At 39.9% G+C, this 25262-nt stretch overlaps 1 protein-coding gene across 4 annotated transcripts in view; it reads right to left on the reverse strand.

The window, feature by feature from the left end:
- LOC107394420 (collagen alpha-1(XIV) chain) overlaps positions 1-25262 on the reverse strand; it is a 260498-nt gene that overhangs the window by 229552 nt on the left and 5684 nt on the right. For 3 of the 4 annotated variants that reach the window (XM_054744994.2, XM_054744993.2, XM_054744995.2), the window contains exon 3: positions 10556-10672. The exons of the other annotated variant lie outside the window; for it this stretch is intronic. In XM_054744994.2, the coding sequence (XP_054600969.2) occupies positions 10556-10672 (117 nt within the window). The remainder of the gene's footprint in view (positions 1-10555; positions 10673-25262) is intronic. 4 annotated transcript variants of the gene reach the window in all.

Consider the following 25262-nt stretch of genomic DNA (forward strand, 5'->3'; position numbering starts at 1 on the left):
TCATTTACTTCCTTTTTGTATTTCTAGTTACTAGTTGTTGTTTTTTTTTGGGGGGGGGGGGGGGTTACATTGAGAAAAGGATGTAGATTTATTTGACGTGATCTTTGAGTGCCAACCCCAGTGCCTTCCCAAAGTGAGAAAACACACCAATTGTATTTATTTCTATGATGGTTCATGGTGGCAAAGCACTGGTGGCCCAGAAGAAAACTGAAGTTGTGGTTGGAAGTAGCCTGGCCAGCTAGACTAAATAAATATATAATTTAGTCTGGCAACACCCCATTGACAGTTCTCGGTTGTGGGATGCATTCGACCATTTTTCTTTCAAACGATCTCTACATGCTACTGGACAATGAACAACGTGACATACGTACTGCAATGGACGTTGGTAAACGAGGCAGCCCGCTGTTGAAGAAGGCAAAGATGCTTCCTTTTTCTAAATAGAGCTTAAAAACATCTCTCTACTCCTGATTCTAATAAAGTCCAAGTCCAAATAGTTCCAAATTGATGTAAAAACCATTTTAAAGGAGCTGTCACTATCTTGTTCCACTCTATCGCATCATCCCGGCCACCGGGCGAACAGAGGGCCCCGATTGGCCCAAAAAGCCCACCACTATGGACCAGCACTGTCAGGTTGAAACCTTTATAGAGAGCTAAACTGGCCAGCCAGAACGTTGCTAGGGGCTAAGGAGGTTCCAATAGAGTGTTCCTAGACCAAACTTTGCAAAGCAAGAATTTGGTCTAGTTTACTAGGCTAGGTGTTGGAAGGGCTTGCTAAGCTAAAACTGGAATTATGCTAATAACAAAGTAGCAGTGGAATTTTTTTTATATAAGGCAGTTTTGGTCCATTCATGATTTCTATTTATTTCACTGAAAGGAGGATAGAACATATGTAAATGAATTCCACTGACAAAGGTTGCGAAAAAGGATCCCACCACCCCCTACTATAAGCTATTAGCAGATCTTCAGTTCTTGCATGAACTCAAGGCTGACTACAACTTCCACATAATATTTTTGATGTTGGTATATTTTAACCTTCGTTGTATTATTAGGGTTAGGGTTCATTTATAGCATTTTCCATTGAGTTGTGGCTTTTATTGTTGAGTTGAAATTCTTTCATATTTCGTTAACTCTTCTGAGCCACCTTAAAGATACGCACAAACAAGAACAAAGGCTACACAAAGATTAGGGGGGCAATAAAGTTTAAATGAATAAACATGCGTTCGACTTTTTACTCTGCTGTGGAGTAATTTAGTCAGCAGTTTGCAACTTGACTTTATTAAAGGTACCAACTTCCTGACTTAAAGTGATTACATATCCAAAGACCATCAACCTAAAAGTGCAAGATGAAGGAACCAAACTTCATTCCTTTTGATTTGTGATGAAAGAAAAATGGCAATTCTTCCATTCTGGTTTGATTACATTTAATGTGTCATTTAACTCACCACTTGATCTTGTTGCTGTAGGAGAAATGTTACATTTGGGATCAATAAATCTTGAACTGTCAGCTCCCACAGGCAATAATTTCTTGAATCTAATTTCTAGCAGCTGCTTCAAACTGACTGACAGCAAAAACTGACCTACTGCTGCAAGTTTTTAGATCGTCTTCAAACTTTACGAAGGTTTCTTTAAACTTTACGAAGGTTTCAAGAAACTGAGATAATACATAAAAATAACTACGTGCTTTGTGTACACTTTCTTGAAATAAAAACTTAATGCGCGACTGCATAATAGTACAATTGAAACTAGGATAGAATACAATTTTTATTTTATTTTTTTCAAAAAAGGGAGAAAATTTCAAACGGTAATTCAGCAGAGCTCTTCCCTAAAAACTGCATGCTGTTTAGGGAAATTAATTGCCTATCCATGGCACTGATACCAACAGCCTGCTGAGGGAAAAAGTAGTCATTGTCATTCGCTTCCTTCACTTTACCCAGGAGGTGCACGGCCATCCTCCACATTCTCAAATTATTTTGAAATTTCCTTCTTTTTTTTTATTTTACTCCTCTTCAAAACTCAGTGATGCCCAGTGGCAATGTGCTGCAAACTGAGCTGTGTGGGCCTGTCTCAGAAATGAGGCCATTTCATTGTTGGTGAAAATGTCAAATCTATTTGAAAAAGGCAGTAAAGCTTTTTTAGCACATGTGACGCTGCAGTGTTCATTACAACTTAAAAAGCAAAGAGAAATGAGGAAAATAAACCTCCACAAAGTGATAAGAGGGAAAAGGCTCCCAGTGGAGAGAGTGGCTGAGCAGCTTTTACCTGTTAAATCGTAGTGACAGAAAAATGCTTTACAAATAGTTTTTCCCTTTGTTAAAAAAAGAAAAAACAACAATGAAAACTGAAATGATATGAAACAAGAGTAGTAATTTTTAAAATATTAAAAAATCTAATAACCAAACATTGGTTTTGGTTCATTAACATACATTTAAAGGGAAACTAATTGTTCAGTCGGCCAAATTAAGGGGTAGAACTGGGCAATAAATCAAAAATGTATCGTTATCAAAATTTCTGACTTTTAACGAGATAATTTTTCCCACGTCAATCAATTTGATTAAAAAAAAATTAGGTTGGCAACGTTCATGTCTCTTTAAGAAGCTGTACCACCTTAAGTAATGTAAAAATGTGACTCAACGTAATACATGAGACAGCCCCATCTAATGGACATTTGTATCTGCGTATACCCGTAGTTATCGTCCATTTATCATTATCAAAGTAAAACCCACAATATATTGTGATATTGGTTTCAGGCCATATCACCCAGCCCTATTAAAGGGACTTTACAGAGTTTTGAATTTTTATGCTTGCGAATGCCCCTTCAGGCCAAAAGCGTAACGGCAGCTTCAATAGTAGGCTCGTGCACGAGACGCGCATGCTGTACGTGCACACTCCTTAACAAAAATAACAGCTGAGACAGTTTTGGTACCTTTCTCTTCAGCACAGCGGACAAAGGTTTATGATGGGTCAGTCTTCCTGCATGCTCAGATCAGCCTTCCCTTCCCTTGGTTGAAAAATTGTTCCAAAATGAAAGTTGAACCCACATCTTTTTTATCTGTAAATTCAATGCCGTTCGGCGAGTCTCAAATAAAAATTTGGGCATCTTACTGCAAAAAAAATATACCATTAATGTAAAAAATAAACTATATAAAAAACTAAGTTCACATCCAGAATCAAACCCGAGTCTTCAGCCACCATAGTCCGACATTTAACTAGGTGAGCTAAAGCGCCATTGACGTCTCTTGTATCTGGAACATTTATATCCTTGATGACAGCTGAAACAACTTCCGAAGAACGGTTCGTAGTGAAAATGGCTATTTTGTTGCTAATTTGCAGGAAATATCTAGAAGAAAGTTCTACAGAAAGTAGCTAAGGGTCCTCAGAAATGTAGCTAGGTTCATCACTAGGCGTTAGGAAGAGCGACAAAGTCGCTGAGTTGGCACTACCTCACTCTCTGCTGCTAAAGCTACGGATAGCAAATGCTACAGGCGATGCCTGAGCGTGAACGCGCATGAAGCAGCCTGCTCGACCCGAGCATCTCTCTTTTTCTGTGATTTTACAGAAAAACAGGCAATCACAGTAAAAATGCCAGGGCTCATTCTACAGGACCAGGGCATTGCAGGAGAATGTATGAAGAAGAAATGTATTATTTCTGTACATGTTTTGGCTGTCAAACTTCCATAATGCCCCTTTAAGGGGTAAAAAGTAGTCCCACTAATGTTTGATTTGAGGGTGTGTAACACAGCGAATATGGGACACAAGAAGTTATGGACAGAGATAATTAATCAGCATGTTCAAAGCAAAGGCTAGTGGACCACCTCCAAGCAGCTTGATGTTCCTGTGACAACAGTTAGACACATCAGCCATATTGTCACCATAGACCTAATGGTAACTCAGCCCTCTCAGCCACAGACATCTTGTACGTAGATGCCCCATGGACTGGCACTGCCTATTGGAGCTGCCATAGTGGCCGGCCCCCATCTTTGAGTTAGGGTTGCCCCCCTATTAAGCCTTTTCACTAAATCAAACATATGGTATAGCATGATAGTTAAAATATAAATATACTTACATTAAATAAATTAAAATATAAAATCCCATAAGTTAGGCAAGAAAAGTCAATAGTAATCGTGATCGGTTTTCAATTGTACGCCGGTTGTTGCAACCATAGGCTGCACAAAATACAGGCATATTCGCTCACTCTGCCATGACTCCAGTTGGGTTTGGAGGGTGAGGAACTCATCCAATAAGGAGGCGACACTGCTACGCTCTCCATTATCCAATGAGGCATCTATGCATACCTGTCTATGCTCTCAGCCATTTAAGATGGTTGCACATTGCAACTGTTGATGCAGTCAGTGAGAAGTACCAAAAGGCGCCTAGGGATATTAATAACGATAAAAAAGTTTTATTCAGACAAAATGCACCATGGTTTAACCAATTTGGGGGAACGGGAGCGAGGCTGTTTGATGTATAAAGCAGCATTCAATGACCAGAAGAAACAGTGTTTTTGTTTTTTTGTAAAAGACTGTAAGAGTCCACAATGCCCACAGTAACTATGGGTTAGGGCAGGGATTCCCAAAGTGTGGTGCGCGCACCCCTGGGGGTGCGCGAGCTGCCGCTAGGGGGTGCGCGAGGTGAAAAGTGTAATGGCTGCGGAGCTCAGAGAAGTCTGTCATGTGTCACCATTAGCGTAGAAACTCATTTGTGGGTGGGCCAAAGAAAAAGTAAGTGGGCACAATAAATGTAATTGAAAACAAGTATATTTTTGCGTGCGCGCGTGTCCTCCACATGATGTGCCCTAGCTTCATAATAATAATGCGCCGAGCTTCAGCACTCTGGCCTGCGCACGCCGATATGTTCCGTATTTGATCATTTTTAACGGTGTTGGAGAAATCTGAAGGTGGCGAGTCATTCTGGCAGATTGTAATTAACACCTGTCTCATGCAGGTGTTCTGAGATTGTAAACCTCACACACAGAACATTGTGGATGTAACTAAATAACAAGAAATGATTCCCATTCAGGCTATTAACAGCGCGCTGAAGATCTGAAGTTCAGAGTGCGTCTGTCAGAGGTCAGACGCGTTCCGGCTGAACCACGGCTCACGGGTGCACAAGTGAGCACATCTGGGCTGGGCAGAAGGAATTTTACAACAATGGTTTAAATAGCGCGAGACGCGGTGACTTGAGTGGCTGTGTCGCGCGTGCGTGCGCGCGCGCACACAGAGATTCAATAAGCGCACACACTGCTTTAACTCCGGCCCGCTGTCAGACTGAAGGCAGAAATAAACGCTGCCTCCACCGTGATAAAAACTTTTAAGAGGTTATTTTTCATTCAAGGTCAAATTAAGATATTAGCTTCTGGGATGAGTCGGTCCGCTCCAGCCAGTGACTCCGAACCTGACCACAAGTCCACTGCAGCATTTGTTGTTCCAGTCCGCGTGGCAGCGGATCGCAGATTCAGCCACACCATAAAACAGCAATAAGTCGGTCTGAGGTAAAAGTGAACATCATGGCTATAGCTTTTCCCCTATTGACATTTGATTACGCACAAGTAGGTGATCAGCTCAGGTTTACGCAGAGCAGAAGGAAGGAGAGCGCTCTGGCCGCACAGGTTAAACGTTCCTACTTTAAGAAAACCGTTAAATTGCATTCTTTATGTGCTACCTGGGCACTCTAAATATTTATTCAGAGTGAAATCAAAGGAAATTGTAATGGTATTGAATGCTTATTAATTACTATTTAGAAAATGAAAGTGATGGGGAATTTTTTTAACCCTGTCTGTTTAGCTTGACATCTGATATATATATATATATATATATATATATATATATATATATATATATATATATATATATATATACAGAGAGAGAGAGAGAGAGAGAGAGAGCCATGCCCCGATGTGGGGGGGGGGGCGTCGACATGGTCGGGACATAGAAGGGGGTGCGCGGCTAAATAAGTTTGGGAACCACTGGGTTAGGGTACGGGTTTGGGGGGTGTTCCTCTCTGCATTTTCAACTTTAGGTGTTAAATCAGTGTCAATGTTGGTTTTTTTTTCCTTCCATTCCATCAGCGACTCTTTCCATTTTACAAATGCCGATTGTTTGGGGATATCTGCCGGAATAACCAGTCAGCATAAGTACAAGTACAAAACCCTATACAGGAACTCTTTTGGTCCCTGAAATGGCCCGGAAAGTGGTCATTTCAGGCTAGCCTAATGCCACAAAATTACCCAAAAGGTCCAATAATGGAAAGGGTCAAAGCAAGGTCCACTGGACTGTAGCCAACCACCATGGACACATATGGGAAATTCGATGACAAATATAACCAGTGAGCCTTGAACAACCTCCAAACAGATTAGAGGTCAAATCCAAGGTCAGGGTAAATCAGCTGTCGTTTGGGCCAAAGTGGACTATAAAGAGGACCATTAAGGAAGACATCACTTTTGACAGAAAATCGTAAAAAAGCACACTAGAATTCGCCAAAATGCAACAAACCACCAAGCTTCTGGGAGAATCTGACCCTTAGAGAAAGTGGAGCTTTTTGGCAAATCACATAAACTCTGTTTACAGATGGAAAACATGAGGTTTTTCTAAGAAAAGGCCTGTGAAACATTTAGGTTTCATTTTGTGTTGGGGCCGTTTTGCTAGGGTGTGTTAAATCTGTGCAGGACACAATTCAACCTCATGTGATGCATGCTGGAATGAAATGTCCTCTAATCGGGTTCTGACCAAAACACAGCTAAAAACAGAACAAAACACTCTGGCCCTCTAAAAGCCGGGATTTACATCCTGTTGAACAACTGTGGAAGGAGCTGAAACTCACAGTCAGGAGAGGACTCTTTAAACCCGAGACAGTTCATAAGGAGTAGACCATAATACCTGTCGACAGGTGCAGAGGGGTCATTAGGGCTGTAGAATCCTTTTGGTAGTCAAAAGGTTTAGCTGATAAATATTTGAAAAACACCCTTGTTTATGTTTTTGTTTATGTCTACAGCATTAGTTTGTGTTTAAAAATAATTCTGCAGAACAATTAAAAAGTGGCATCTGACTTACTTGAGTTGAATTTGAATATATAATTTAGTTTAGTTCAAATTTTTGTTTTGCTCGTTTCAAATTTTTTCACAGCTTATTCTGAATTTTTCCTTTTAAGAGCTGGAAGGGCACCAACAATTTGTCAAATTATGCCAAACCAAACATGCAACTCATCAATTTGCCAACCAAAAGATAAAAAAAACAAAGCATTATTTCTAAAACCTACATAAATATAACTAAGCAAAAAAACGACAGCGCATTCATCTTCTTTGCCTGATCTAAACGTCTCTTCATTTATCTAAATCTTCTCATTTCTTCATGCTTCTGCAGCTCCATCCTTCATTCTCTTTTCAGGTATCTCCCTTTTCTCCTTCTCCATCCCCCCCTCCATCCAGTCGACTCTTGCGCGTGGTCTTGGGGGAATGTTGCCTGTGCCTACTGCACCTTAACCAATATTTTTTCTGTTTTTATTGCAGTGATCAAGCAGACGAGCCAAGCAGCACCAGGAGCTACAGGTTTACTCTGCCAGTGGCTGACAGCAGGACCAATAAGAGAGGATGACATGTACTCTAAAACTTCAGGGCTACAGTGGATTATCTCCAGCAGGGAAGTAAATAAGAAAAGCTGGTGAAACCCACTAAGCATGTGTCTTGAAATAAGACAAAAATGTAGATAAACAGCAATGGATGTGGTTTATAAAGCAGAAAAATGCTTAAAGGTTAACTAACTTTTATTATATCAGATACAGAACGGCAATGAAAGTCGGGCTCGTTCCAAGTGACAATTGGACTACGCAAGGCTGCTTTGTCCCCGATTCGGTTCATAACTTTTATTTAAGAGCAAGTCATCCCCTACCAGAGTCTAACTCCACCCACAATTGCTGATTGACAAATGAGCGAAAAGGAGGCGTTGCCTGGCAGACTGAGAGGGCAGCGCTGCAGCAGTGACACACACACACACACACACACACACACACACACACACACACACCCCACTTGGCAGGGAGAAGCCGCTGGAGGCATTGCAGAGATCCGGCTGCTTCTATATCCCACACCAGCTTTGCAGCAGACTGTACCGTCTATGTCGCAGTGTACCGTTTAAGCCACTAGCGATGGCTAATTACATTTAAATGTAGTGTAGACTTTAAACCTGAAGAGGGTGCTACACTGACCAACTAAAGCCTGATTTATGCTTCTCCGTCTGCGTCAGTGCGGAGACACGCAACGCCATTATCCGTCCTTGCGTAGGGCACGCAAGTACGTACGGAGCCGAGCCCACTTTTTTAAACATCCGTCGAACGAGACGGATTACGCAAGCTTGTGATTGGTCAGGACGCCACTGTTGTTTACAGCGCCGCCATTGCAAAGAGAGCCGAGGATAACTAGCGGCAGACATGGAGAAGCTTGAAGAATACCTCGCGAAAAAACTCTAAAACATGAACGTTTAATTCTCCCGTGACTGGAGGAGTGAAAAGATGCGCAGCAAGCGTTTTATTTGTGGACGGAAATGACAGGAAACGTGGGTTTAGAGATGGGAGAATGAGAGACAAATATGTCCGTGTTAAAAGTCTCTTATATACACAAAAAACACAATATAAACACACTATCTTTGACCGATACATGACAGGATACCACAGAACAGCGCTACGCCCTCTGCTGTCCTGCCGGGCAATTGCTTTGCAACACTCTCCAGGAGACGGAGAAGTATGAGAGCAAAACGCTTCCGTCAATCCGTGCGTGTCTGTCCCTTGTGGAGCTGACGGAGAAGCATAAACCAGGCTTTAGACTGAAAAATTGTATTTTAATCATCATTCAATAAAAGGCCAAAATAATGACTATAAATATCTACAGCACCATTAGAAACTAATTTTTACAGTTTATCAGCAAAAAGTTGATTTTAGGGAGACTTGCTCTTTAAGTAGAAATTACTTATAATTTAATTAATGTTCAGATCAATAAACACAACAAGCCAATCTCAATTATTTCTGTAAGTTTTTAGATAATCCTTCTTTCATAGTTTACTAATTTCATTATTCAGAATGAAAAATTAAAAAATTATTATCTATAGTGTGATTTGTACTGTGAGGTTTGGCACAATCCGTGCATTGCTGGCAGACAACTACGCTCAACTAGAACCATTTAAAACGAGTTTAGAAACCAACAGTATGTGTTCCTGCTGCACAGGAAATCCTAGAAACTAGTTGGTATTTGAGTCATGTGATGTACAAAGCAGAGACACAACGCATCACTGCAAGCTTAACTCATCTCCACACCTTACTCTGGTATCAGACGGAGGACTTGACACTAGCAGTGAGAGGTGAAGAAAACACAATCCAGAGGCATCAGTCAAAAAAGCATTTAGAACAAATAACAGCTGCACGCTACGTCGAAAAACACATCAGGAAAAAAATTCTGATTCTAACAGTAGACTAATTTTCACTTGGCGGTAAATAATAATTAATTACCGGAAGTTTTAGAACAGATGTCTTGCCGTGAGTCATTAACCCCACGAGTTTGGGCCGTGCAAGGCTGAAGGAATTGGAAAAAATAGTCAAAAAGTTTTGTGCTTTTATAAAAGTTGGTATTCAAACATAATTTGATATTACTCAAGTCTTCCTTCTGCAGAAACCGGATGACTCATAATCCTCGTGATATTAAACCTAGTTATGTGTCATTTTGTTCTGCAGAATAACTGAAATCACATAAAAATATATGATTGTTCTGCCTCTGAGTAAATACCCACAATCTGTTGCTCTTCTGGACACAACTGCATGTTTTTTAACCACCAAAGTTAACCATCATGTAATAAACTTAATGATTTTCAGTACCTAAAACATGTGTATTATCTACATTAAACACTTTAAAAAGAGTGGTGCAGCAATTACTACTCAGGACCCCTTAAGCGAGGCATTCGATAACCAAGCTGTCACAAAGGAATCATTGCTCTGCTACTGGGTGTGAAACAGGGTTAACTTTGTGATCATCAGGCAGGACTGAACAAGAGATCCGTTTTCAAGTATGCACAGTCATATTTGCAAAAAAAAATGGATGAAGTTCAAACCAGGATGTCTTAGGAGGAAGAAAAATCTTAACTCAGGTGTTCCTCGTCAGTACAAGATGGCAGAATGAGGGCAAAATGCACTGCAGTTTAGGACATGCTTCGGACAAAGGGTGTGCAACAATGCTTTTTCAAATGGTTATGTTTCAAAGCATTAGCATGAATCAATATCTCCAATATCCCTTAAAATGCGATACTTGAAAGTACACTTTAAGTACTCAGTTGGTCAGAAAATGGTCCTTTCAGGCTGGCCTGATGAATTGCTGACACAAGCATGGCCACAAAAGTCTGGTAAAAGTACCTGGAAGTTCCAATGGTGACAATGAGTCTTTAGTGTTTCCCATCTCATCTCTAATAAATCAGTATATTAACCAAGAATAACAATTAGGATTTTTTTTTTACCCGTAACAAAATCAGCCCTATACATGAATGGTTGCAAAATGGTGTACTGATGAACCAATGCTGGCCCTTACCTGGGCGTGTGGTGTACATGACTCTGTAGCCATCATAATCTCCTTTTGGCTCCTTCCATGACACCTCCACCTTGTTTGGGCTTAGGACTTTTGCACGAAATCTCCGTGGTGTCGTAGCTGAGCAGGGAGAAAAGAGGAAAATAAGACGGGCTGAAACGAAACGGCACCTGGAATATTTTGTAAATATGTGCATCAGTGAAAAAAAATCCCAAGAGAGTGTCCCATGCATCAAATCTTCTTCCTGTATTATTTGGTGTTATTACTGGAACCAATGCTTAATAATGGATAGCATCCATAACAACAGATAGAGTTCAGTCTTTGAATGGCTTATTCATTATATTAAATTTTTATTAAAGACAAAAAATGGTTTCTTGGCCAATCACAATACAGGATTTGTTTTTAGAGTGTATTTTTTACATTAACCTAGTTAAACAGAGCAGAAAACACAAAGAGCTAAGTTAGACTGAACTCCCTCCAGTGTTATGTTGCCGGAGACTCCATCTGCATCTAAAATGGTTTGGAAACAAGGGCAAAACAAAAAGAAAAGAGGGATACTGTATCTCATCCAAGTGGAGGATACACATCAGAGAGATTAGTCTGCACAGATGTCACATTAAAAAGCCCAAAAGTCCCATTCTCCTCCTCTGTCTTGTCTCCCTTTCTATTGACGAGGCTGCATTGTGCTCATCTCTGTGGGATATAACAGGTCTTAGCTGTGTTCCTCTCACCGTCTGCATCAAAGCGACACTCCTGCCTCTCATCCTGATTAGTTATTGGCCCTTCCAGCTGCCACATTATATCCTCCTCCAATATTCTGTTTTCTCAAGTGGGCGTTTTCTTACGGTCTACATGTCCTCATCTGACCTTGTGTCATTCTCCAGGTAGAACTGATCCCTCCTTGTCCTGATCCCCCTCCCGTCTGTCTTTGAAATCTTTTGCAAGTGAGAGGAGAAGAATGAAACAAAGTGAATGTGACTTTCTTTCAAGTGTTAGGAGAAAAGAAAAGAACAAAGGGTACCAAAGGGAAAGGCACTGGAATAGCACGCCGGAGCTATTCCTCTCCTGTACTCGGCAGGAATGTTTAGACGTACATCACAGAGTGACTCGATCTAATGAGTCGCACTAAACCCATAGCACTTTACAATGGCCTCCACCTGCGTAGAGACCTATAGAAAAGTCAACAGCACTGTGTGAGCGCTATTGAAAAGTAGAAGAACATTTCACAGAGTTCTGACACAGTGTTGTTGAGTTTTCATAAATAAAACACAGGCTACAAAACTGGAATAAGGCTATTGTAAAGGCAAACAATGAAAGGAACCACATTTCCAGGTCAACAACCACCCCATCATTTCCACACCAGCACAGCCAAATCCCACATACTACATAGGCATCTAAATGCAACACCAGCTTACTTTAAATGACTATAAAGAAAAGGGGAAAAAACAGAAACCCGGAGTTAAAAATAAAATACGAAATCCACAAACTTTGTTTTTTTTTTATTGTTTGTGTTTTCCGTCTACGGCTGCCAACTTCTTTAAATACCTACACTCTGATTGACGCCTCGAGTAACTTTGATGCTCTGGAGCAAAATACACAAGAGGCTTTCAAGAACAGTTCACTCAAAACAAGGCAAAGATGCAGCTTTCGTTCAAATATTTTGCTATTAGGAGTGCAGATCTGCTAAGAACCGAAAAGTACATGTTATGTTTTCTTTGGACGCAACTAAAAAAAAAAACAATATGATGCAACGTGTTTGGCTGATCATTATAATGTCACTGGGCTGTGGCTGTAAATTGTGTACAGCATCAACATCAGACATATTTGGACTGAACTTTGACTTGAAAATTTACACTACTTTCAAGTAAATGTAATTTTTTCACAACCTAACAGACAAAATGTCAGTTAGTTAGCCTGGCAAGCCACCATATATATGTAAGTTAGTCTGGCCACGAGGCACTGAGACAACCCAGTCGTGGGGCAGAATACTGCTGTCTCTCTTACCCCCAAATTCCCCTACCTCTGCTCCGCTCCGGCACGAACTCCGGAGCAAAATCGGTCCCGTTGTAGTCAGTCAGAGCTGTTCCACTACTGCGGCCGTGCTGCGGCCATGCGCCGCCCTCTGTTCCGGCGTCCTGCTAAAATAGAATCGATTCTATTTTTGCCGGACGCCGGAGCACCTCCGCAGTCAATGGACAGGAATCACAACCGCCCAACAGAAAAGGGAGCAAGCACAGCTTCCGTTATTTCACAATAAATCGATAAACAAAAGGCGTTTTTTGTTTCATATGCACAGGTTTAACAACTTTTAACTATCAATGGCGGCTGAAGTTTAAATGCACAAAAGTAAGCCATAAATACAGTTTCTACTATCAAAGTAGTCACTCTTTGTTGATCCAAACACTGCTGATCTCTCAACACAAATGATGGGCAGATTAAACAGTTCATTTCGATGCTTCTCCCACACAACGGGTGTTTGGATCTAACTTCCGCGTTTACTGCTCGGACTGTATCGCAAGATCTCGAAAATCCCGCGCATGCCTGTTTGCCCCCCTCAGGTCTCCGCACCGGAGCGGAGCCGTTGTAGAGCGAGTACCAGTAAAAATTGAGTTCGGAAGCGAGCGGCTGCGGAAGGCGGGGGCGGAGCGGAGGTAGTGGAATTTGGGGGCAACGTATTCATCGCTACAAAAATCAGCCAATAAAAGAATCCCCATTCACGTCAAGAAGCAATACATCATTTTTTTAAAATAAATGACTCAAGTACCTCTATACATTGTTCAAAGTTAATCCCAAAGCTGTTTAACGAGCGCCGTTTTTGAGCCGAAGCCATCTTTGTTGTTATTTTCCATCGCAGCTCTGGCACTGTAGAGCGCTGTGATTGGCCAGATACAAAGCTGCTCAGCCCATTGGTAGACCTACTGAGGCTACAATGGAGCGTGGCTAGTGCAGCCTGCAGAGCTAAATATGTTGCTACTGCTGCTGTTGGTCTACATATCTGGGCTATACATCAATACCAATTCAGTGTGATTCCATCTGCATACTTTCACAGAATGTCGGTGCACGGGACGTAAACGTGTACCGTTAATTTCTGATAACACAACTTAATGACAGTATCAGTTTACAACATTGGACATCCCTCTAAAAAACTTTATCAATCATAAAAGTTGTGACATGTGAAAAGTCGTCACATTTGTCGCGGTGCTAAAACTTTTTCATTGATAATTTTTGGGTCAAAGTGTTCTCCAAAATATGATTTCTTTTATTGTTCAGTCGGGACTTTCTTAGAGCATTTCTGGACCTTCCTGCGTTTTCCTCTACGACAGCTAAATTTAGAAACACCGATAATTCCCGTCACCACAAACGCTCTGCCAAGTTTTGAGCGAACCACCTCTTTAATCCATCTGACCCATGACAGAAAACCACTCGTGTAGGTAAGAAAAGAAACTTGAGTTCCGCACAAGAAGGATAATCCTGATTCCAGAGGAGAGGACGTAAAGCCGATGCATGTATTTTTTTATTTTTTATTTTTTGCAAACACACATAAGTAATACTGTACCAATTATCTCACCAACCTGGGGATGAGAATGAGGGCAGCAACAGATTTCAGCTCAGGGTTTAGCTCTCTCGTCTGAAGAGAGCTGCTCAAATCCAAAATGATTCGAGTTGGAGATTTTGCACCTCTCTGTTTGTAGTGTAGCTGAACTGCGTTCCTTGCTGCTGTGAGTGTCTTCATATCTGCATATATGTTTATAAATTATGTATGTGCGTCCACAGCTGGAAGCAAGTGTAGTGATATGTTCGCATGCACACAAAAAAATCAACTTTTGGTGTCTGCCGCTTTCTTTTACCTCGTGCATCCTAGGAATCTACCAGCTCCTTTGCAGCTTCACACACACACACACACACACACACACACACACACACACACGCACGCACGTGCACACACACACACACACACACACACACACACACACACACACACACACACACACACGCACACACAGCCTTAGATCTTCTCAGAGATTGCATTTTCACACAGACAAGTATTGAACGGTGTGCAAATAGCCTGGTGAAGACAGACAAAAAGGCCTTGCCAGCTGAAATGGGACCTTAATTCTCCTCTATTTTCCATGGAGGATCTCATGCGAACAGCAGGGCCAAGTGTCCATCACATCAGATGTGAGTTGAGCAGTAAGTCCAAAGAGAATGGTTATGAGTGTTAGAGTAGAAGGATTGTGACTCAGAAGAAGGGACAGATCTGAGCTGAGGATAGAAATCAGGAAGGCTTGTTGGTGACTGATGAAGTTCTGGTGTGTTGGTTTCTGAGCAAAATGGTTTGCTACATTCCTAAAAGGACAGATCAAAATCATTTATTTGGATCATTATTTTGGCTTGAATTGTGCATAAATGGATTTTTCAGCTTTCACTCTAGGGCAGGGGTGACAAGCATGCGGCCCGCGGGCCGGACCCGGCCCGCAAGCGGGTTAAATCCAGCCCACAAGATGGTTGTGTAAACTTTATTTTCATACTTTACAATGTAGAGTGAAAATAAACAAAACAAAGCTGCACTCAAGGCTCACACAAGAACTTGAATCACATCCTGAAGTTGGCCGCCACTCAGGATGTGACTTCTGATACTGATGTTCTGGTGAAAGCTAAAAGATGTAAAGTAAAATGAGTCAAATATACTTTAAGTGCTGCATGAAACTGATCTAGCCATGTGACCTGTAAGCTCTTTGAATCACTAAGGAATGTTTTTTTAATTTATTGATTTTTTTTTTTTTTTTTCAAATTTTCAAGTACACTTCAGGTGTTGTACTTGTACTATTTTGGATATGCTGTCCTCAGGCTCCAGCCTTGTTTTATATTGATTGTATTAAAACAAAGAAAACAATCTGAAGTTTTTTTTTATTTTTTATTTACCGGTCCAGCCCACTTGGGACTAGATTTCCCTCAGTGTGGCCCCTGAGCTAAAATGAGTTTGACACCCCTGCTCTAGGGTATTCCTTCCACAAAAAAAAACTTGTCCTTCTGTTCCTAACTCCATCTTCTCTTTCCTGCAGGCATGAATATATTTCGCCCTACCTCATTCCTATCCCTGCCATCTTCCTCCTTCCCCTCCATCCCAATCATATCCCTCCCCTACACATTTGCCCATTCTCATCCCACCCATCCTTAGTCCGTACCCTGATTCCTCATCCATACTGCTTCTCATCCAAATCATTTTCTTCATTCCAAATCCCCCACCAGTACACATTTTAATCCATTCTCACACCCTCATCCCTACACTTCCTTATCACAATCATCTCTAATCCCTACATTTTATTATCCGTCTCATATTCCTACCCTTCTCATTTCACTTATCCCATAAACCATATTATCCTATGTATCCTCCTCAGTCCCAACTCCACATTTCCTTTTACCTACCCCTCTCATTATGTTCCATCACTCATTCATCTCACCCTTACCATGTCACATTCCACTCATCCCTCACCCCTACAGGCTTTATCCTACTCTACCTCCTTATTCCACCCTCTGCTTATTCTGCTAATCCTCCTCATGTCTTGTCCCTACCTCTTGTCTTTCTCTCGAGTCTCCCCATTCGTAGTTCCCTCCCATTCCATTCATTCCACTCATCTATCTTCCTGCATCTCGTCATTCATCTCAACTCTCAACATCCTCTCTCACAACTTCTTCTGGTTGCTCAGTTCAGTTAAACAATCCAAATCCAAATATGTATTTTAGAGTATAATATACTTGCCCAATTCTATCAAACGACAAACTGCAATAATATCTCATTTGATTTAACAGAAGAGGAAACATAATTCTGATATTTTGTTGTACCAACCATGGTTCGAATTACACACAGGATCATTGTTTGTACCCCCCCTATCAGGGGTGCCCAATCCTGGTCCTGGAGGGCCGGTATCCAGCAGGTTTTGTGGTTTTTCTGCTCCAACAGACTTGATTCAGTGGTTGAAACACCTGTGCAGCAGCTCATCAGGCTCTGCAGAAGCCGGGTAATTAGCTGCTGATTGAAATCAGGTGTGTTGAAACAGAGTTCAAACTAAAACATGCAGGACACCGGCCCTCCAGGACCAGGATTGGGCACCCCTGCCCTAGGTGTATAAAAGGAGAGGGCTTACGGTAGAGGTCATTACCTTTCCGGGGGAGCCCACCACCTATTTGGGGTTGGCTCATCCTGGCTCCCCAGTAATTTGAACCCTGGTTCCAACCTAATAAAGCCTATACATCCTTTTTTCTATTTTTGACCTTTCAAATTTGGGGGTTTAAAGTTGGATAGGTCCCATGTTTAGTAGGGGTGTGCCAATTCACCATTTTCATTACTATTTGACAAGTGCCAATTCAAAATCGATTAGTGAATGTTTATCAACAATTATAAATAAATCCCAAAAGACAGCTCTAAAGCCGATCATCTGCACACGTCACACGATCAGGAAGCAGAAAATCCATGTGTTAGGAGATCGTTTTGGGCCGCTGCTGTAAAGAAAAGTGAGTCGTGAACCTGGAAAAGCTTCTGCCGATCACAATTCGACAACGGGTTATGAAAGAATGGCTAAGGCTCAAAACGTGTGGATTCTTCCTGATGTGAGAGGTGAGACTCCTCTTTCTTTTGATAGTTGTGGCGTTGACATCATCCTAGCGTGCAACGTTCTGTGACTCTAAAAAAAACAATAAAAACGTGAAGGGCTTTTTTGATCAGGAAACAGCTGGCAGTGAATGAGTTAATAAGCTTCAGCCCCTGCATGAGAGTTACTCATCATGACTAAAGGAAAGTTGTGTAAAACTTAAATAAAACACAGTAGCATCCCATCCCAGGTTAGCTGAAGAGAAGCAGTTGGTGGTTGTTCCTACTAACCAGACAAAAAGCAAGAAACATTTAAGAAAACTTGCCCGCAACTCTGCCTTTTTTCATAAAATGATGGCAATACTTTGCTGCAAAGCTGAGGCAGCCCCAGGGAGCCTTTGGACAGTTGTAAGAGATTAGCCTGTAGCGGTAATGTGGCATGATCATGTGCTTTCACGAAGATGACGTGATGGTAGTATAAAGTGGGTGTGGGCGCGGTGTCCACGCCGTCACGGACTTCCCTTTACGTTGAGCATAACTTGTTAAAATGCCATAACTTGCTTTTGAAGCCACGCCCCTCAAGTCTTATTACAATCCACTTCACAGTCCCTGAACTGCCACACGCTTCATATCTATATGTATATATAAACATATATATACATATACATATATAAATATACATACATATATATGTATATATATGTATGTATAAGTATGTATGTGTATATATATATATATATATATATATATATATATATATATATATATATATATATATATACGTACGTACACACACACACACACACATATATATATATATATATATATATATATATATATATATATATATATATATATATATATATATATGTGTATGTATATATATATATATATGTGTATGTATATATATATATATACATGTATATATATATACATATATATATACATATATATATATATATAAAATTGTAATACTGTTTTCTATTATTTTTTCTAATTTATTACTTAACTATAACATTTTTTTATGTTGTATATATTATTTATTTAATTTTCATTTATTTTATTTTTGATTTTACACATTGTCACTGTATTATCACTGTATTATGTTTTATGTGTCAGAGGGGGGTAGCATTTAATAAAAACCAGCTTCCTCCAACTCCTTTTCAAACAGAATATGACAATTTAATTGTTTGTGTGATTATCAGTGCAAGTTTATTTTTAATATCTACAATGACTTTATTATTATTTATTTTTTTACATACTTAAAAAGGTTCTAAATAAATATTTCATTCATTCACTCATTCATTCAAGATACTGGAGTAAAAGGTATATGGTAAATGGAAGTAATGGTAAAGTATGAAAAAGCTATGAAATGAGAAAAAATACATAAATGGTAAAAAAGATGCATCAAAACAATGGTAATCATGAATTGCTGGACCCTGAATCTAAATCAAATGGAAAGGTACTTCATATGGCACACCCCCTAATGTTTAGTGAGACAGAACCATCCCTCCTAGATAGTAATCACAACACAACCTAGATGAGCTTGAACCTTTAGATCGGTCCACACCTTCATCATCTCTCCTTAACTCAGATTAAACCAGTTAACTCCAATTGGCAAGAAATAGCGACTAGTGTTTAAATTCACATTCAATTCCCTCAAATGTCAGTAACTCCAATGCGACATGGAAAAGTACGCCAGGACAACAGTGACATTTGGACACATCGTCTCCCTCGCCTGTTTGCCCTGCAGGCACTGGTACCTGTAGATCCAAGATTTCTCCGGGCAAAGTAAACATGAAACTTGTCTGCAAAGCTTGCAAGTAGCCACTGAGATTTCACCTTTCAACTTTAAATAGGGATTTTGTGACAGTTGTTAGGAAGTGATTTAAATCAGGCTAAGTAATTACTTAACAACAGCCATAAATTACTTAGGGCAGAAGTGAGAGGAGTTTCACACGTAGGAGAAAATAAAGACATTCTTGCGTCACATCTTTGAAAGTTTAGAGCTTAATTTTATCAATTCATATATCAGGCTGACATTTATCTACCTGTCTGGCTTTACACTCTTTTTGTTGGGGAAAAATGTTCACCTTATCTGACTTCACTGAAAACAAAGAGCCACAGAAGGGAGGAGTCTATATGTGAAGAAGCTACCCATAAGTCTTTGGTTTCTCCTGGGTCAGTGCTGTAGCCAAGGCTAAGAGACAATGGTTTCAGCCGAGGAATGCTGTGGTTCCTTTTAGCTTTCTGGCTCAAATCTAGCAACTGTCTGAACTGTGACAGACTTATTCTGTTGCACGGTTTACTGGGCCACTTTGTAAACTGACCAATACACTTTATTTGGTTGTAAACATTCTCTGTGTCATAAACCAGTAGAGTCTTTGTATTCGACTATTTATGCTTTTAATTATATTCTTTTTCAAAATGTCCCTAAATTGGAAAAAGTTTCAAATTTGGTTTTGGATTGGGTAATAAATTAAACATATGAATGTAGATTCATCATAACCCTAACCCTAACCAAATAAAATTAACTATAATAATAAAGAATCTATTTTATTTATATTTTTAAACAGAATATTGATGGATGAGTAATCTGAACCAAAACTGAAAGGGTTTAGACCAGGGGTGTCAAATAAGCAGCCCTCGGGCCGGATCCGGCCCGCAAGCAGGTTAAATCCGGCCCGCGAGATGGTTGTGTAAACTTTATTTTCATACTTTATAGTGTAGAGTGAAAATAAACTTATCAGTGTGAGCAAGTTTTCTCTGTAACGAGTATAAGTAAAACAAAGCTGCACTCAAGGCTCACACAAGAACTTGAATCACATCCTGAAGTTGGCCGCCACTCAGGATGTGACTTCTGATACTGATGTGCTGGTGAAAGCTAAAAGATGTTAAGTAAAATGAGTCAAATATACTTTAAGCATTGCATAAAACTGATCTAGCCATGTGATATGTAAACTCTTTGAATCACTAAGGAATGTTTTTTTTATTTGTTGATTTTTTTTTTATTTTTTTTTTTTTCAAATCTTCAAGTACACTTCAGGTGTTGTACTTGTACTATTTTGGATACATTGTCCTCAGGCTCCAGCCTTGTTTTATATTGATTGTATTAAAACAAAGAAAACAATCTGAAGTTGTTTTTTTATTTACCGGTCCGGCCCACTTGGGACTAGATTTCCCTCAATGTGGCCCCTGAGCTAAAATGAGTTTGACACCCCTGGTTTAGACAACGTGAATATTATGACTATCATTGTGGCTTGCAGGCCACCATTAAAAATACAGACAATAGGTATTCTAGTTGCTATGTATATCTTTCAGTGGTCTTTCCCAACCCATATTTGGTTTTAGGGTATGGCAAACCATCAAAATATGTAGTCTAAGCGTGATGTTGGAACCATGTCAACATGCAGCAAATCTACATAAGTTTGGTCCTATTTTAGGTTCAATCATCCTGAGGAACCTTGAGTTCTCCAACGGAAGAGGTGACTGGGTGCAGAACAATCACAGGACTGCCTCAAGGCAAAGCATCAATCTTTTTGCACCTCACACCAAATGTGACACTTCAGTGTGGTGAAACTAAAAAAGGGAGAACTTCAATACTTAATAATTATTATTAAATACTGCTCCATCATTAGAAAAGACAGAGAGATGTTTAAGTTAGTTCATTATGATAGTGATGTTAAAGAAACTCATCTCAAGGTAATCAGGTAATGAATAATAGTGAAAGTTATCTGAGCTGAAGAGGGTGAAAGTGTAAACATGTGGATTTTAAAAAAGATAATTAGATGAACAGTTCAGGTTTTACAGAGACAGAGGATCTTAGGAAACAGATACTTCACTTCAACACTGCAGATTCCTAATTTGTGAAACTAGATGAAAACAGAATTTCTCTAAATAAAACAGTTTTAAAGTTTACAAAAGTTAAATTATTTGTCTGATAAAACAGACAATAGGAATTTGTGTTTTGTTTGGTTTGGGCGATAACTTTTGGGCACTATTGCCTTTCCCTTTGACTGACAGACGGAAGATAAAAGAACACTGAAAGGATAAATGATGGAGAAACAAGAATTCCAAAATAAGAGTAAGTTTCTTCTAAGCAAAATTAAACATCAAACATGTCACAGGGACTTTCTGACACGTAACCTGCTGAGAAAAATACAGATTACAAAATATAGCCTCCCCCACCAACATATGATGAGTTCCCCAACAAAGACACAGTGAGGTTTACCAAGCCACAAGCTGACTGACCAAAACCTTTATGAGTGTTTGTTTTTCTGAGAAACGAAGGTGTTTAAGTGTTGTTTGGTGCTGGTCTGGTTTGGCTCTGAAACCTCCTTCTTGGCATTGTAATTGGGAGCCTGGGGGAAGAACTGTTTGTCTTGGCAGCATGACTTGGCCTCCAGTTCCAAATGCCCAGTACACAAATCTTAACAGTGCTGAAGAACCACTTCAGCCTAAATGAGAGAATTATTTGGCTTTAAGCAACATGAAAAGCCATGCAACGTTTTGTAACAAAAAATAAATAAATAAATAAACAAACAATCATAATGTTCATGGACAAATGTCCTCAGTTAGATCAGAATTTGCTGCCTTGCATTTTTTGGACATGAAGGTACAATATTTAGAAATTAGGTGAGAATGACATCCTGTGGTCAAATTTGGGTACTGCAGTCCATTTTTCTAAACAGAAAGTTGCTATCTTGCTCCTCTGTGAGTTTCATGGCTGTTATCAGCTACGAGTCTGCACCAGAAGAGTCTAAATGACAAGCAAAGAGGAGTTATACGCTGTAAGTTAGATAAATACTCTCAGAAGTAGAGGTACCAAACTGTACTTCAAAGGGCTTGTCGCTGGGGGTGTTCCTTTTTGAAGGACATTTCTGTACCCTTTAGTCCTGGTCCATTTTTCTACCTCATGTAGTTGTACCATTTAAAGTACAACCATGTACCTCTTAAGACAAAAATGTACCTTCAAGCTATAGTACAGAAATGTTCCCTTGAAAAGGGTACAAAAGAGTACTTATAAGGGTATGCCCCCAGCGACAACCTATTCCGTACCTAAAAGAGCCAAAAATGTACCCCAATTATTCACAATATTTGTTTGATGACCATTTATTTTCATTAAAAGAATCACAGAAAGCAATTAAACAACAAATCACGCACACAGTTTTGATAAAATTCATACATTGTCATTGGACATGTTAAGTAATATAGTTTCATGTAAAAATGTTAAAGAAGCACAACGTTAAGTAGAACATGTGCATGTCAATTTTTTTTTAACAGACACATCACACAGAATACCTCAATGACACAAACAGCTTACCATCAACTAAATATGTGTCTAGAGCTTGAAAGTCTAATTCATTTCCTGGATTGAACAGGATCCAGTCATTGTCTCTTACTATGTAACTGATGGGTTCTGTCATGTTCATTTTTGATTTGCAATGTTCTTTAATCATGAATGGTGAACAAATTGAATCACATGCTCTCTGGAAAAAGTCGGATGTAGACAAAACCTGCTCAAGTTCTGGACAATCACTGAGATGGAAACCATTTTCATCCAAATGATAACAAATAAACCAGTCGTGGTTTTCTTTAAAAAAAACACAAAAGAAAATTAAGATCATTAACAATGTCTTGCTGAACAGAGAGTGGGAGATTATTTGTTTCTGTACATTTGAGAATAAAGCTAAACAAATGATCTCTTAAATTATCAAGCAAATTGTCCATACTAGGTGGCGTGGGCTGATGAGCCGTGTGTGTGTGTGTGTCATCAGGACTGTTTGTGTGTGCTTCCTCAACCTCTGTGTGCATGTTTTTCAAAACGTTCTTAACTCCCTCAAAGCAATCCAAAATTGATTTATGTTTGTGATACGCATGGCGCCGAAAAGAATGATATTTGGAAAAAGCTGCCTTTATTCCACAAGTGATGCTGAAATGAGGTTCATGTGCATGTACTAACCCAACATGGGTAATCAACTTCCTTAGAGTAAATGTCCTTTTTGAACATTTTGAACACTTGTGGAGTGCAGGCATATTTAGTACAGTTGGTTAAGTACTCTAGTGACGCTTACTGGCTGGGGTTTGTGTCTTTGTTCTACTATGCTGACAATGCAGTGCTGAAGAAACATACGTGTCTTCATGAAGTATGCTGGGTAGGTCATGTTGAACACGAAGTATGTAGAGAAGGCTGCGATGTAGGCCTCATCCAGCGAGCGGCAAGAACAAACATCCAGTCCAAGTGTCACAACACAGTGGCACCGTCTTGAGAGGGCAGTTTCCCAATTCTTGTCCTTCATTTGAATGGTTGAGTATGGACTCATGGGGTTATTCTGAAGAAGAGGAAGAAAAATATTAGTATATATATCTATCTATATACACAGACATAGATAGATAAAGACAGACAGATATACATACAGGCAGACGGATAGATAGTGGATAAAAAGCCTTTCAATTATAACCTCTACAGTAAACGAAAAGCTACTTGACCAAGACTGTTGTGGAAGTGTTTGATAAACAGTTTGACTTAGGACTGCTCAATTAATCGAATTTTAATCCCAATTACGATCTGAGTTTTAAACGATTATAAAAACAAAACAAGCCGATTATTTGCTCCTCCCACTTGCGCTGCCCTGAGTTGCAAATGAAGCGCTCCTCCCACAGTGTTGCCAACTTAGCGACTTTGACGCTATTTCTAACAGCTTTTCAGACCCCCTTCTTGACTTTTTAAATCTTAAAAATACCTAGTGAACATCTCAGAAACATGTCTGGTAACCCTTAGCTACTTTCTGGATAACTGTCGTCGACATTGCCTGCAGGTTAGCTAAACACTCCGCCTGTGCTCCGGACCGTTCTTCAGGACATTAGGAAAGGGAATGATGTAGTGATGTGTCGGTCGCTAAAGAAACAGCTCTCGGAGCCGGCTCCCTGTTGGAGTAACCAGAGTGAGTGACACACACGCCGCACCTGCGGACTCCTGAGCCGCTAAAAACGGCTAAATGTGTGCGTGCTAAACACACGTGCAGCTTGCCCCTGATTGCTGTGAGACCGGGTTGGGGGGTGGGGGGTGCAGCTGTGGTTGGGACAATTATTACATTAACTGATGGACTTGTAAATAATTATTTATAAATAAGGTAGAAATAACTTCCTCACGCTGATAAATAATCACTAATCTCTCTGAGGACACGGTGCTAGTGCACTCTCCTACAGCACCTTGACACGACTAAATAAATGTTACGCAACATTTTGTGAACATCAATTTATTTGCATTTATTTGTTATAAATGCCACTGTATAACTCTTGCTGTCAGTATTAGCAAGATATTGGTATTTGGGTCTGTACTGGTTAGACTTAAATGAGTTAAACCAAGGTCTATAGCCCTTGGGTCATAGACTATGAGCTATAAGTACATTGGTCTTTTTATACTGGGAATCCGGAGTTATTTTAGTGATCATCTTGTTATTTATTTTTGTCCTGATTGCGCCCTGAGCAATTTTATGACTGAATAAAAACAAATAAAATCAACATAAATTGAAAAATCTTCTTAAATATTCGAGATCTCAATTTCAGTCACAATAATCGTGATTATTGTTTTTGCCTTAATCGAGCAGCCCTAGTTTGACTGGAAATATTCAAGGGCAAAGCAATCACGCATACATCGGACATAACTCAAGAGAGCACAGCAGCACTGTAGGTTACCAAAGCAGTGCTCCCCCTACATAGGGCTAGCTGTGGTGTTGAACCCCAGCTGAATGTAAAACATCATGCCTACAAAATGCAGAGAATGAAACTTGTGGCCAAATTATGGATATGCATTGCATCACGTTTTTACCCCTCAAAAGATGATGAAATCTTCAATCCTCTCCTTGAAGATGGTTGGCAAGAGGAGAAGTCCCCCTTTGAAGACAACTCCTAGGTCATACAGATACAAATGTACATAATTAAATTTTGACAGATATTAATAATGTGCAAATTCCCACAAACATCCTTGTGCATTCTGCACAATGGTACATCCGTTCTCTTTGGCAAAGATCACACATGAATTACATAATTGTTGCACTATTTCTATGTATTCAAATTAGCACCTGTAAGGTGCTCAGCCAGTGCATTCTCTCTTGCCTC

Source organism: Nothobranchius furzeri, chromosome 19 (assembly GCF_043380555.1).
Source record: "Nothobranchius furzeri strain GRZ-AD chromosome 19, NfurGRZ-RIMD1, whole genome shotgun sequence".
In the NCBI taxonomy this organism is placed as follows: domain Eukaryota; kingdom Metazoa; phylum Chordata; class Actinopteri; order Cyprinodontiformes; family Nothobranchiidae; genus Nothobranchius; species Nothobranchius furzeri.